Below are 14,740 nucleotides of genomic sequence, written 5' to 3'. Positions count from 1 at the left end.
ATATATATATATAAAGAAAAAAGTGCCCAATCCTAGTGCATTACTTTATAAAAAATGGATTTAATGTTTGGGAAAAAAAGCTAGAGTACTTTTATGATGCTCGTGTTTATGGATGTCAGATGTATTTGTAAATTGTTTACAAAATGCTAATTTCTGAGCATAGCAGATTAATATTATAATATTTTTTTTCTCTATGCCAATGACATTACAATACAACTATACAGACAATTTTAATACAAGGAAATGATGCCGTGTGCAAACCTAACATAAAACTAACATTGTGGTTAGCGAGCCCCTACCCAACAATCTAGACTGTGTTGGAGGGAGCGACATTAAACTGATCATCGTTACGAAGAGATAACGCTTACCAAACCAACCTGAACTTCTCTATAAAACAAATTCAATCTGGATTTCTGTTTTCTAGAACTCAGGATATGTTTACACAGCTTGGCTATGACGATTACAGTGAAGTAAATGTACAAATTCTAGGTGCAGAAGATTCATATGGACCACATGGCAAAGGAATACAAGTAAGAAAGATCTTTTTCTTACTATAGACAGACTTTGCTTCTTCCAGATTTAGCTCTTGCACCCCGAAGTTATAGTATCAGTAGTATAGATACCTTTTTGTATTTGAAATGTATATAGATATTCACAGTGTGCTTAGAGTACCAACGTTTTAAGAAAATTATAGAATTGTGAAAGCTCGTTTCACTTTTTTTCTTCATACATAAGGAAACTTCACAGTTTTGTAACATAATGTCACAAAAAATGGTAAACTTTTCAAAAGTTGCTGCAAAAACTACTACTTTTGTGTAGTTTTTCTGTGCAAATCTTAATCACAAAGTAAGTAATTTTTACATGTTTCACAGGTTACGAATGCCCCAAATTTTCCTATATTGCAAATATGTCAAATATTTTACACGTCTTTTTGGCATGACTGTAGTGATAGGAGATCCTTTTTTCACAAAGTCAGCATAATTCCAAATTTGTTTACATCAACCTAAAAAAAATACAACTATTAAAAATATTTCCAAATGTTACAATTTTTAAATATTTAATGGTTACATTTGCCATTTGTTCATATAACAGTAATAGTAACATGTACTAATGCATTAAAAAATATATATATATATATATATATATATAGCAAATGGAAATATTACTGTATGCTCATTTGCATGTCTTGGACAGGTCTGCAACCCTTCCTTTCACCATTATCACCCAGTATACAGTGCTTCCACTGCAGCAAGGGATTCTGGGAAATGACATGCAAATGAGCACACACTGGCTTCAGAAAGCATATTAACGACTTTCCTGTTAGAGCTGTCAGCAACGCATTGTTATGCCGGGCCTTTCTGGCAGCGTAAGCGTTAGAGGTACATGTGCAGTATGTGCTGCATTTGCAGGATCAGTTGTGCAATGCTAGCTGAGAGTTCTTAGCATTTTCTTTCTCACTCAAACCTACTTACTTATATCACTTATCTTCAATTTTATGTATTTCCTATTGTCTGTATTACACTGTAAGTGATTAGCTTTTACACATTTAAGGTTGCTCGAGAAGCTGTCATTTGGCTTGCTGTGCATCACAGGCAGAAAAAGGCATTAGAAATCTTTTCAAGAGAGATTGCACCGGCGGGCACTGGAATGGGTAAATTACATTTTGTTTGCGCTTGTAACTCTATTAAAAAAAATGTTTTTACTTCCTTCTCATTCCGTTAATCTTAAAGTAGGATTTTTACACTGTCACGGGAAACCAGGAAATTTACACCTTTTTATCGGGATCATACATTGAGCAAAACAAGATAATGAAATAAATTGTAAATTTATTCACAGGAAAAGGCAAACACACAATGTTACACAAAATACAGACAAAAAACACACTTACTTGGGACTGGGATACAAAGCTAGACTCTTCTAGGTGCAGGGAATCCTAATAAAGATTTCCCCCTGATAACAGTTGCAAAAACAGGACATAAAATATTCCAGGCAGCTTTAGTTGAAGCAGCCTTTTTCTTGCTGGAGACTTGAAATTTTGTATCCTAGCATCTGGAGAAAACTTTGAGAATCTTTAGAACCTTGAGAGAACACTTGGAAAACACACTTTCTAATGGGTGCAAGGGGTGATCAGCGATCATAGTGAATGACCTGCCATACAGATAGGGCTGCAATTTCTTTAAAGCCCATACTATGGCCAGGCATTCTTTCTTAATTGTGGCATAAGCCACTTCCCTGGGTAGGAGCTTCCTTCTCAGGTACACAATGGAGTGTTCACCGTCTTCCTTGCCTACCTGGCTGAGTACAGCACCGATACCATAGTCGGAGTCATTGGTCTGCACAAGAAACTGCTTGGTGCAGCCAGCAGTGCTGTCTTTAATGCCTAAAAAGCTTTTTCACAGGCAGGAGACCAGGCTACTAGACCCGGGAGTCGTTTCTGAGTCAATTCAGTCGGGTTTAGCAAGGGCGCTGTACTGGGGGACAACATTTCTGTAATAGCCAACGGTGCCAAAAAAGTCATGGCCTGCTTTTTGGTTCTAGGAACTGGCCACTGAACTATAGCTTCTACTTTAGCTGGTTCTGGCTTCAGATGCCCTCCACCCACTCTGTGCCCTTCGTATAACACTTCGACCATACCCATTAGACACTTTGTACAGTAGGCTTCAGTGTAAGCCCTGCTTCCCTGATCCTACTTTGCACCGCTGCTACATGAATCAAGTGAGTCTCCCATGTATTGCTAAACACAGCAATATCGTTCAGGTATGCCCTTGCGTAACTCTTCATCCCTTCCAGTAACCTATTGACCAGGCGTTGGAAAGTAGCCGGGGCATTTTTCATACCAAATGGCATCACTAAAAATTCATATAGGCCACTTGGAGTGAGAAATGCTGACTTCTCCCTAGGCTCCTGGGTCAGAGGGATTTGCCAGCAACCTTTAAACAAATCCATAGTTGGCAGGTACTTTGCCTGAGCCTGCAAGCTCATCTAGGAGCTCATCCATGCGGGGCATGGGATAAGCATCTGACACCGTCTGAGCATTGAGCTGTAGGTAGTCCACACAGAACCGAGTGGTTCCGTCCTTCTTAGGTATCAGGACTACCGGACAAGCCCAAGGGCTCTGGGACGGTGCAATTACCCCTAAGGCCAGCATCTCCTCCACTTCCCTCTCTATTCTGCCCTTTACCCCTGCTGATATCTGAAAGGCATGCTTATACAAAGGTCTCTGATCACCAGTGTCCACTGGATGGTCAGTAATATGTGTCCTGCTTGGCTTATCTGTGAACAAGACCCTATGCTGCTCTAACATAGCTTTTGCTGCACCCTCTGCTGTGCACTGAGCTGAGACCCCATCTCAACCTGCTCTACTGTGCCCCCCTGCCTAGATTCCCCTAGGAGGTCAGGCAGAGCATTGCTCGCCGGTGGGCTACAGATAGCCATCACTGATGCCACACTCTGTTGAAAGTATTCATTAAGCATATTAATATGATAAGTCCTATTTCTACCTGTCTCTCCCTCTAGCTGCACAACATAGTTGCACTCATTCATCCCCCTAAGTACCGTATACGGTCCAGACCAGGCAACCATTAGTTTGTTCTGTGGGCTTCAGAACAAGCATTTGCTGCCCAGGGAGGAATGGTCTGCTACGGGCATTCTGATAATACCAAGTCTTCTGCTTGGTCTGAGCCTCCCTGAGATTGTCCTGTGCCAACCCCATAAGCATTTCTAACCGGTCCCTGAGATCTACCACATACTTCAGCACAGAAGCATTAGTATTGGTAGTCTCCCCTTCCTATCCCTCACGGAATAAGTCATGGGGTCCCCATACCCTGCGACCATATAGAAGCTTGAAGGGAGAGAAGCCAGTAGATTCTCGCTGTACCTCTGGGAGATTCACCTGCAGCAGTTGCGGTTTGCTTACCCAGTCTGTTCCTTCAGCCTCTATAAAAGCTCAAAGCCTCTATAAAAGCTCGAAACATCTGCTTCAGGGTATCATTGAACCTCTCACATAGACCGTTTATCTAGGGGTGGTAAGGGTCGTGCGCTGGTGCTTCACCCTGCACGAATCCCAGAGACACTATAACAATTCTGACATGATTTATGACCCTTTATCAGTCAGAATCTCACTGGGAAATCCTACTCTAGTAAAAATCACAATCAAAGCCTTTGCTACTGCCTTTGCTTCAATGGTGGCAAGTGCCACAGCCTCAGGGTACCGGGGGGCAAAATCCACCACCGTGAGAATGTAATGCTTGCCGGACCAGCAAGGGATTCTGGGAAATGGCATGCAAATGAGCACACAATGTGTCACCTTTTGCCTGAAATCCATGGGTTCCATGTAAGTGGATTTCAGGCAAAAAGTGACCCATTGTGTTCTCATTTGCATGTAATTTCCCAGAATCCCTTGCTGCAGTGGAAGCACTGTAAGTTAGGTGATAATGGTTGAAAGGCAGGGTTGCAGACCTTTCTAAGACATGTGAATGTGCTCAGAAATTGTACTGTAGGACCTTTGGGATTCAACATAAGGATCCAAAACTAAAAACCAATGGCTGAAGCGAAATGCCTTGATGGAATGGAGTGAGGTAAACGTTACTGCCATATTTATTGTATTTGTAAAATATAAACAATAAGAATATTCATTTATTCTATACAAATCACAATTGATATGAGACACGCCCTGCAGCATTGGCCCTGGGGACTAACTGGTTCTTGAGATATTTACCTTTTTTCATGCCAGTATTTTTCATGTAAAATCATATTCCAATGCTGCTGCTGCAAAAAAAAAAGAGGAAATTGATACTTTACGCTTGTAAAATCAGAACTGGGTGGAATTTCTCTGAAGAAGGACTTAGACAAAATTCAATTAATCCTCAATGGAGAACGATTTTGGAGTACTTCCTGTATAGACAGCAGACTTAGCAATAGTGCTCAATGTCCATCAGTAGCTACCACAGCTGCTAGGATATTATCATGCATAAAACACAGGATAGATGTGGGAACCGAGCATAATTTTGCACCTGTCTGAATCAGAAGTAAAGACTATCAAAATTGGTATTGTTCACAAATAAAAAGATGGGATATGATTACTATTTACAAACATATTAATCTCAAAACAAAGTTTTTTTTTACTCCAAGGACAATACAATTTACGTATCCATCCCATGAGTAAAGGAGATGTCACCAGAAGAAAAGACTAAGGTTCAATGCAATAAGGTGGATTTTACTATCGTTGAAGACTGTGATGGTAGATTTAGAAGATATGTTTAAGGAAAGATTGCATATCTTTTTAGAAAGGAAAGGTGTACAGGGATATGGAGCAGAGGGTCATATTTGGGCATAATATTGATGATCTGACTCAAAGCTTTTTTTCCTTGTAATTGCCAAATAATTTACTGTATAGTGTTTTTGTTTTTCTTTCCCTGGATCAATATAATTATAAATGTAGTACAAACAACGGTTTAAAACGAAGGACGTGTCTCATATCAATTGTGATTTGTATAGAATAAATTAATATTCTTATTGTTTATATTTTTAATACATTTTACAAATACAATAAATATGGCAGTATCGTCTACCTGACTCCATTCCACCAAGGCTTTTCGCTTCAGCCATTGATTTTTAGTTTTGAATCCTTATGTTGAATCTCAAAAGTCCTACAGTACATTTCTAAAGAAAATTGAGTTTTAGAACCAACGACTGGATTGAAATATTATGGAGATAGACTGCCAATCCTACTATGTTTTAAGAGCTGGCTGTGCACACTGTGATAAACAGAGGAATAATTTAATTCAATTTTGTATCCCTCTGGGTATTTGTGTGGTAGATTTATGACAGTACACTTACCACAGAACTTGTAAGAGTATACAGTATGCTCCTATATGTCTTCCTATCACCTCCTGTCCCTAGCCGTCCTGTTTCTCTTGGCTTCTGGAGACATGTATCCAAACCATGGCCCCTCCCATGTCCCCACTTGGTCTTGCTCTTGACTGCAAACCTTCTCATTTGTAATATCTAAAAGCTCCAACCCTTCTAACCTGATAACTACTGTATTCCCGGCTCTCCCCCTGCTTCTCTCCCTTTTTTTTTGACGTTTTTATTAGGCAAAAGTAGTTATACAACAAGTCATAGTTTATACATAGCCTAATACACATGGTTTTTCAAACATTTGGGAAAGACAGGATAGAACATCTCCGAATGCGGCGAAGCCTCTTGGCCACATAGTGGGCCTCGACTGATAATAAAGGAGGAAGGGGGGGAGAGAGGGGGGAATGGCCGACTCTCATTCCTTAACAACTGGGCTTAAACAGCTCAGGGGGGGCGGGGGTGAGGTAATTAAGGGATCAGTCGAAAAGTAGGCTAGAAAAAGAGAAAGAAGGTGGGGAGGGGGGAGGTGGAGGGGCCGCCTCTGTCTCCGATCACCAGGTCTTTCCTTCTCACACACACACACACCTAGTCTCTCTTCTCAATGTAAGTTTTAGCCCCTACCTACACCTGCTTCCCTGACATTCTCATACTTTGAGGCCCATACTAGTCACCTTTTCTGTCCGCTCTCTGTGTATTGCTGTCATCTACACGTGTACTTAACTACATGCGCACACTCTGATTTCCTTTCTGACTTTAAATCCATGTTTTGCTTCTTCCTCTCTTCTGACTCACCTACTCTCCTTCTAGGAGACTTCAACTTTTACACTGATGACCCCTGTCCCTTGGGCATCTCGCTTACTCTCTCTCACCTCCTCCTTTGGTCTTCTCGAACGGACTGCTTCCAGTACTCACAAAGACAGTGACTTCATTGACCTCATCTTCACAAACAACATTTCCTTATCCAATTTCTCTATCTCTACTTTCCTACTCTCCGACCATAATCTCATCACATGTTATCTCACACACTCTTCACAGTCAACTTCTACTTGCTATACTTGAAATCTGTGTTCCATTAACCTTCAGTCCTTGGAATCGAGCCTAAAGTTAGTTTTCCTTACTACCACCCACCTTAGACTCAAACAGTCTTGTCGCAACTTACAACACTGTCCTTGCAACGTCCCTGGACCAGTATTTATTTATTTATTTATAAAATATTTTACCAGGAAGTAATACATTGAGAGTTACCTCTCGTTTTCAAGTAAGTCCTGGGCACAGAGTAAAACAAATAATACATGGTTACAAATACAGTTACATAAATGAACAAGGTATACATTTATATACAAGACATTGCATGCACAGTTAAAGAAAATATATATTATGAGCTTATGAAACAGTTACAGACCAGATTAAAGTGTGAGACAGCCTTAGATTTGAAAGAACTTAAGCTGGTGGTGGATATGAGAGTCTCTGGTAGGTTGTTCCAGTTTTGGGGTGCACGGAAGGAGAAGGAGGAACGTCCGGATACTTTGTTGAGTCTTGGGACCATGAATAGTCTTTTGGAGTCTGATCTCAGGTGATAGGTACTGCATGTGGTAGGGGTGAGGAGCTTGTTCAGGTAGCTGGGTAGCTTGCCCAGAAAGTATTTGAGGGTGAGACAGGAAAGGTGAACTTTGCGCCTAGACTCTAGTGATGACCAATCTAGTTCTTTGAGCATTTCGCAGTGATGTGTGTTGTAGTTGCATTGGAGAACAAAACGACAAATTGAATTGTAGAGGGTGTCAAGTTTGCTAAGGTGGGTTTGAGGAGCCGAGCCATATACTATGTCTCCATAGTCAATAATTGGCATTAGCATCTGCTGTGCAATACGCTTTCTGACCAGGAGACTTAGGGAGGATTTGTTCCTGTAAAGTACCCCTAGTTTGGCATAGGTCTTGGTTGTCAGGGTATCAATGTGCATCCCGAATGTTAAGTGGGAGTCAAACCATAAGCCCAGGTATTTAAAACTAGTGACAGGTGTTAGGGTGGTTTTAGCGTTGGTCCTAATCAGGAGCTCAGTCACTGGAAGCTTTACAAATTTAGTCTTGGTCCCAAATACCATTGTTACAGTCTTGTCAGTGTTTAAAAACAGTTTATTTTGGGAAATCCAGTTTTCGAGTCTCAAAAAGTCAGACTGAAGTATGTGTTGAAGGTCAGAGAGGCTATGGCTGTGTGCATACAGGATTGTGTCATCTGCATACATGTGTATTGAGGCTTCCTTACAAGCTGTGGGAAGATCATTAATGAACACTGAGAAGAGTAGGGGCCCCAGAACAGAGCCTTGCGGGACACCACAGGTGATATCCAGGGGGTTGGAGTTAGAGCCTGAGATGGACACATGTTGGGATCTTCCTGATAGGTAGGACTGAAACCAGTTTAAAGCATGTTTCCCTATTCCAGAGCTCTGGAGTTTGTTAAGCAGGATAGCATGATCAACTGTGTCAAAAGCCTTTGCAAAATCTAGGAATACTGCACCAGTGAGTTGTCCCCGTTCCATTCCACACTGGATTTCATTGCAAACTTTTAGCAGGGTAGTTACGGTGGAGTGTTTGGGACGAAACCCAGACTGGAATTGGCTAGGGAAATTTGTCTTGGTGTAGAACTCGCTTAATTGGGAGTGGACACATTTTTCCATAACTTTGGATAGAATTGGGAGAAGTGAGATTGGCCTGTAGTTTGAGACAGTGTTTTTGTCCCCACTTTTGAAGATTGGGACAACTCTGGCAGTTTTCCAGGTCTTAGGGATATGGCCTGCAGACAGGATAGAGTTGACTATAGAAGCAATTGGTTTGGCAATGGCTGGGGCACCAAGTCGTAGGAACCTAGATTGTAGTAAGTCGGGTCCACATTGGCTGCTTAGTTTTAGTTTGAGGAGCGCTTGTGTAATCTCCTCTTCAGATACTGGGCTAAATTGAAAATTGTGGGCAGTGTTGGGAGGGGGTGGGACTATAGGGGTACTCCCAGGATGAGATTCAGGTTTGGGGTTTGTGCTGCGTTTCGCTAATAGGTTAGTGGCACACCCCACAAAGTAATCATTGAATGCATTTGCAATGTCAGTGGGGTTTGTCAGAGTAATATCCTCCTTAGCGATGTTACTTGGTTGTTGATGGTTAGGAGGCTGGAATATATTGTTGATAACCTTCCAGAAATTAGCTGGGTTTGATGTATTCTGGAGGAGATTGTCAGAGTAATATTGTGCTTTTGCATGCCTTGTTTGCCTTGTGCACACGTTCCGCAGGCATCTGTAGTGATTGAGATCCTTGGTAGTGCCAGTTACTTTGTAGCTTTTCCACAAGGCATCCCTGAACTGGTAGAGTGCTATAAGGTCAGGTGTAACCCATGGAAGGTGGGCCCCCCGTACCCTTATTTTGCGTAGTGGAGCATGGGTATCGCAGAGTTTTAAGAACTCGGATTGGAAATAGTCGAGCGCAGAATCAGGGTCGGGAATTAAATCGATTCTGTGCCATGGGCAGTTGGTAAGGTCATCCAGAAACTGTTGTGGGTTAAAGTTTTTAAATGTTCTAGTGAGGAGAACTTTGGGGCTTGAATGGGGCGGTTTAATTTTCCTTACACAGTACACTATTGCATGGTCACTGAAAATGTCAGGAAGGATGCCAGAGGATTGGATTCTGCTGGGGTTTGAGGAGAGAATCCAGTCTAGCAAGGAATGGTTATGCGACTTCAGGTTTATTCGTGTGGGTTGGGAAATGAGTTGCGATAGGTTAAGTGACTTGAGTTGTATCTGGATTTTGTGGTTTTTAGGGTCAAGCCAATTGAAGTTGAAATCCCCAAGAACTAGCAGCTCACTCTTCTCATTCAGAGAGGAAATGGAGGCAAGAAATTGGGTGATATCAGTCAAGGATTGTAGAAGGGCTTTAGGGGGGCGGTAGATGCCAGCAAGCAAGATGGGCTTAGAAAAGGGGAGGCAGATTTTGCCAACTAGAGTTTCAAAAGAGGGTGGACTTGGTGGGCAATGTAGCAGTGTAAATTGTAAGGTGTCTGCAATATAAAATAACACCCCTCCTCCTCTCTTTGACCTATCTCTCCTAAAAATGGAGTATCCCTGAATGGCGATATTTGCATCAGGGGTTTTAGAGGATAGCCATGTTTCTGTAAGAACGATGGCTTTGGGTTTATGCATAAGGCACCATGCCCTTAGTTCGTCTAGTTTGGGCAGCAGGCTCCGGATGTTTATATGGGCGACAGATAGCCCTTTTTGGAATTTAAAGGTGGAATTCTCAGGGGCATGGGGCAGAGCTGAAATGGGAGGACCTGGGTTAGTTTCAACATCACCTGCTAGAGAGAGTAATAGTATGAGAAGAAATTTGGGTAGTTGTTTACAAGTTGTAAATTTGTGGTGTTTTCCATTAGAGTGAGCAGTGGTTGGTGTGCTGGTTTTTAGAGTTCTCCACCAACATTCAGTAGATAGTGCAAGGCTTTTGAGTAGTCCAGGGTGTATGGTGATGTTGGGTGCGGGCCAGGATGGAGGAGTTTGTAGTGGATAGAGGGAGTAACATCTCCATGAGGCCAGGAGAAAGAAAAAAGTTAGAAGACATAGCAGGTTCATGATGCCAGAGGTAGGCAGTGTTGCATGGAGCTGTTATGAGCAGAGTGAGTGTGTGCAGACTAAACAGCAGGGGTGAACCTGTACCTTGTCATGTGTTTTGCTGCATTGCAATGCTAGGGTCAAGTCAGGGTTTCAGTGTTTTGTGCAGTCAGTTTTGGGAGAGGCTGCAGTGAAAGAAGTTGTAAAGGGGTGGGGGGTTAAACTATGCAGGCTAACAAGCATGGGATCATAGTGTGATCTGAATAGCTTACCGTTTGTTGTCTTGAGTAAAAGAGTTTGCAGAAAGAAGCAGTCCCCAGTCACCTCTAGTCAAACTGTAGTCTAACTGTATCACTTAAAAACCTCACTTTAAATGCCTCACTGCCCAATGCAGCTGAGCTGTTAGTATTATACACAAAAAAAGGTCACATGACCCTCCCCCTCCCCAATCAGTCACCTTGTTCCATTTGTTCAATTAACAGCACAGAGTTAAGAGGAAAGGAAAAAAAAAAAAAATACTTTTTACATTCAAACATACTAACTTATATATCAATTCAACAAGGCCAGATTCAGTCTTATACAGAGAGTTTCAACATCAGGAACATACCTGTGAAGAGAATGCAATTAGATCCATGTCATATCAGCTGAGGTTATTGGTTATTGGTCTTGCATGAAGAAGGTGAGAATGGTCCTTCCTTTATGCCAATACTCATGGCACTCCAACCCACAACCCTGGCTTAATAGACAGAGACATTTTCTTCGCTCTTGCACTCATTCCGGTGAACGCCTCTGGAGGAAGTCACACTGGCTGCTTTCCTTTACTACAAATGTGTTCTGTCCTGCTAACAGGCATAAATCCAACATACAGGTGCAGCCATGAGTATTCTAACACTTGGCTTGGAAAATCTGGGGCAATCTCCCAGTAATGCTGCAACATTTCTGTGACATTTCTGCAGACAGACTAATGGCCCATCGGATTAACACAGCGGGGGTCCCTGGCAGTCCCATTAAAACTGAGCAGGGATCCCTGCTGTGTTAATCCGTTGTGCCATTAGTCTTTCTGCAGAAATATCAAAGAAATGTTGCAGCATTACTGGGAGAATGCCCCAGATTTTTCAAAGCTGTGTTAGAATACTCGCGGCTGCACCTGTACGTCACCTCTTCTCTCTTTTTGACACCCTTCATCGACCTTCCACCACACCATGCTCTACTCCTATTACAAATGCAAGGTGGAAGCTATCCACAAAGAAATTGTTCTGTCCTTTTACTCCCTCTTTCTTAATCCTCCTCCATCTGCCTTTGTGTCCTCTCCAGTTACAGAGGAAGAAGTATCTCTCCTGCTGCTCCCCTCAACCTGCACCACATGCAGCCTTGACCCTAGTCCCTCCCATCTCCTGAAACCTCTTGCTTCTACCACGGTCACCATCCTCACTAACATCTTTAACTCATCTCTCAGCTCTGGCACTTTTCCATCTCTTTTTAAACAAACTATTGTTACACCTATTCTTAAGAATAACATCCTACACCCCTTCTAACTATTGCCCTGTCTTTTGCGATTTACTTCTAAACGTTTGTGTGACAGGGTGAAGGCAGGTACTGATAATTATGCCTGTGAAACATTCATCTGAGTCCTTCATACAGCACTCAGAAGGTTAACCCAGTAAGAATACTTGGGCAATCAGAAAGTAAGCTGAGACAGCTGACAACCAGCTTGATAAGAAGGCTACTGCTTGTATTAGGTGGCTTACTCAGACCACAGAGCTGTCCTGTGCAAGCTCCGATCCAGAAGGATTTCCTAAACTCAGCACTAAAAATACTATCCCAATGTAACTGAATTTATCAGAAGATACCAATTAACCACTAGATTAATATCATATGCGATATAATATGAATTAAAGAATGAACTGTTACAAATCAGACAATATCCTACTGTATAACTTGGCATTTTGCCTTCATACTGGATTCATACATATTAATTACAATATAATAATATCACGGAACTGGATTTCTTACATGCTGCCTTTGTTAGGGGCACTGTTTGTGAGTGCCCTATGGGGCTGTCTGTTCTATTGGAACAGATTTTTGACTGTGGGCTCTGCTGCAGTGCAAGCGTGTTTGAACCTACCACTGAAACCCTTGCTACACTGCCTCTCTGTATATGCCCAATATTCCCATATTATGTATTTTTTCAGTGATTGATTGCCTGACCGCCCACCTGGCCCTCTTGCAAAGGGGTGGCATCTTTCAGGTGTGACCTTCTTTAACCCAAAAGGTCAATGTCCATGGTACCGAAATGTAACAGTTTGTTGCCTCTCATTTTTTCCCTTAATTTTTTGTCATATGTCCTCAACGCTACCCACCCCCATATGTTTTGTGTGTATTCGATCTATGTGTGTCAGTATGTTCACGCACTGCTCAGGGTATTTCTCTAAGTAACAGCTACGGACTATCAGGAAACCACTTAAACCAGTTATCTATATTCCTTTGCTAATTGTCTCTTGGTCGTTTCCCTCCCCTGTTGTCTGTTTCCTTCTTATCCTGTGTATCCTCCCCAGCTAACTCTTATACATCAATGTATTTACCACCTTTGTAGTTTTTGTAGGTGGTTAGGCATAAAATTAGCTATTGGTGCCTGTGTACGCGTCGTTACCCCCCACATACTAGGCTTTTGCTCTTGTCTGCCTTCCCTGCCTGTGCCCCTTCATTCTTCCCTTCTTCCAATACGTTAACTGCCTGGCTGGCTCATAGAATGCAGCTGCTTTTTTGTGATCCTTTATCAACGGGTTTATTGAGGAATCGTTCGTTTCTGACCCTGAGCTGTTGCCTACATCGCGGTTATGAGAAACCTGATTGTCATGTGACAGCAAAATGGGATTATACTCTCAGGATCCTGCAGTGGAACGATCCAGCTGCCCGCTTCCTCGGAGCTTTGCTACCATTGTATTTCCCTTCCGTTTGCTTTCCATATCTCTTGTGGTTGGTTGATGGGTTATCCTCATGTGAGGGACCATCCCTGCTACTTCGTTGCCGAGGGGCATAGATCCATTTGTATCCCTGCTGGTATTGCTGTTGCTGCGAATCCCTGTCTCCAGTGGGGTCCCAGGAAAGCTCCCACTTATGTTTGTGTAGGCTTGCTGAGGGGCCAAAAGTTGCCCTGATGAGTGGGGAAACCACGACTGTCTTGCGGAATAGGGAGTGGGACAGTGGCCCTGAAGGGGGAAGTGGGTCCATATGGTATCAAGGGGGGAAGTGAGGCTCCTGAGTCAACCTGCTGAGTAGATGAGGCCGCATGATTGGTTGGAAATGAAGAATGAAATGAACCCGCTCTACCTAATATGACCAAAGGTCATGAATACAGACAGGTGCAAAAGGGCAAATGACTGAACAGTAGTATATTCATTCATAGGCATGCTATTCGTGGACGTCGTGACCATATTAGAAGTATCCGTCAGCAATGATTTATTGGGTTAATGGGACCTGTGCTTCTATTTTTTCTCAGCCCGTCGTGCTGATTCATTTGTCCTTACAAGGACAAAGCACAATGCATAAATATTCGTTGTGCCGTTTAACCAGCGAATAACGCTGTGCATTTTATTGCCCCCACGGGAACTAAGCATGATGTGCTATTATTTGTAAATTACATATACTGTACTCACATTTTATAGTCTGGTTCCAATTAATTTTAATATATACCAATAAATGGATTTTAAATTAATACTTTCCCTATGCATATAGAACCAGCTTATTGTTTCTCACTGCACATTAGCTACTTAATAAGGTTACTTTCTCCCTACAGACACTGAGTGCATTACAGAGGGACTTATCCGGATGACAGTGTCTGTGCTTCATTCGGTGTTATTTCTCGTTACTACTGTTCAGGGGATAGGGGGGCACATTTCCGTTGATGGCTGCTTTGTGCAGAGGGTAACCTTGAGTGGTAAGGTCCTCTGTTGAGATGCAGGCTCCCCTGCATGGTTCCTGCATGGTCCTGGTTCCCCCCATGGTGGCTCCCTGGGAAGGAGCATTGTGGGACATGGACCGCCTGCGTTGATCGTTGTCTGTAAAGAGGTAGGGCATGATCCTCTGTGGCCTGGAACTCGTCCGTCCTTTGGTGAGTAGGGAGACAGGCTGCTCAGTCTTGTTCCTGCGGCTGGGAGAAGACACTGGTAGGTGGGATTACCCGTTTTCTGGTGTTGCAAGGGAGGTCATTGGCAAAGGAAATCCAGGAGTACCCGACATGGCTCGGGTAAGTGTGTACTGTTGTGCCGACTGTCGCTTTGTCCGAGGAGAAGAGGCTCG

The 14,740-nt window shown here is 42.7% G+C and overlaps 1 protein-coding gene across 3 annotated transcripts in view; it reads left to right on the top strand.

Moving 5' to 3' along the window:
• LOC142502068 (uncharacterized) overlaps positions 1 to 14,740 on the top strand; it is a 142,157-nt gene that overhangs the window by 95,065 nt on the left and 32,352 nt on the right. For all 3 annotated transcript variants that reach the window (XM_075612893.1, XM_075612879.1, XM_075612885.1), the window contains 2 exons: positions 425 to 530; positions 1,552 to 1,651. In XM_075612893.1, the coding sequence (XP_075469008.1) occupies positions 425 to 530; positions 1,552 to 1,651 (206 nt within the window). The remainder of the gene's footprint in view (positions 1 to 424; positions 531 to 1,551; positions 1,652 to 14,740) is intronic.

This window comes from Ascaphus truei, chromosome 1 (genome assembly GCF_040206685.1).
Source record: "Ascaphus truei isolate aAscTru1 chromosome 1, aAscTru1.hap1, whole genome shotgun sequence".
In the NCBI taxonomy this organism is placed as follows: Eukaryota; Metazoa; Chordata; class Amphibia; order Anura; family Ascaphidae; genus Ascaphus; species Ascaphus truei.
This window is presented reverse-complemented; position numbering and strand designations above follow the sequence as displayed.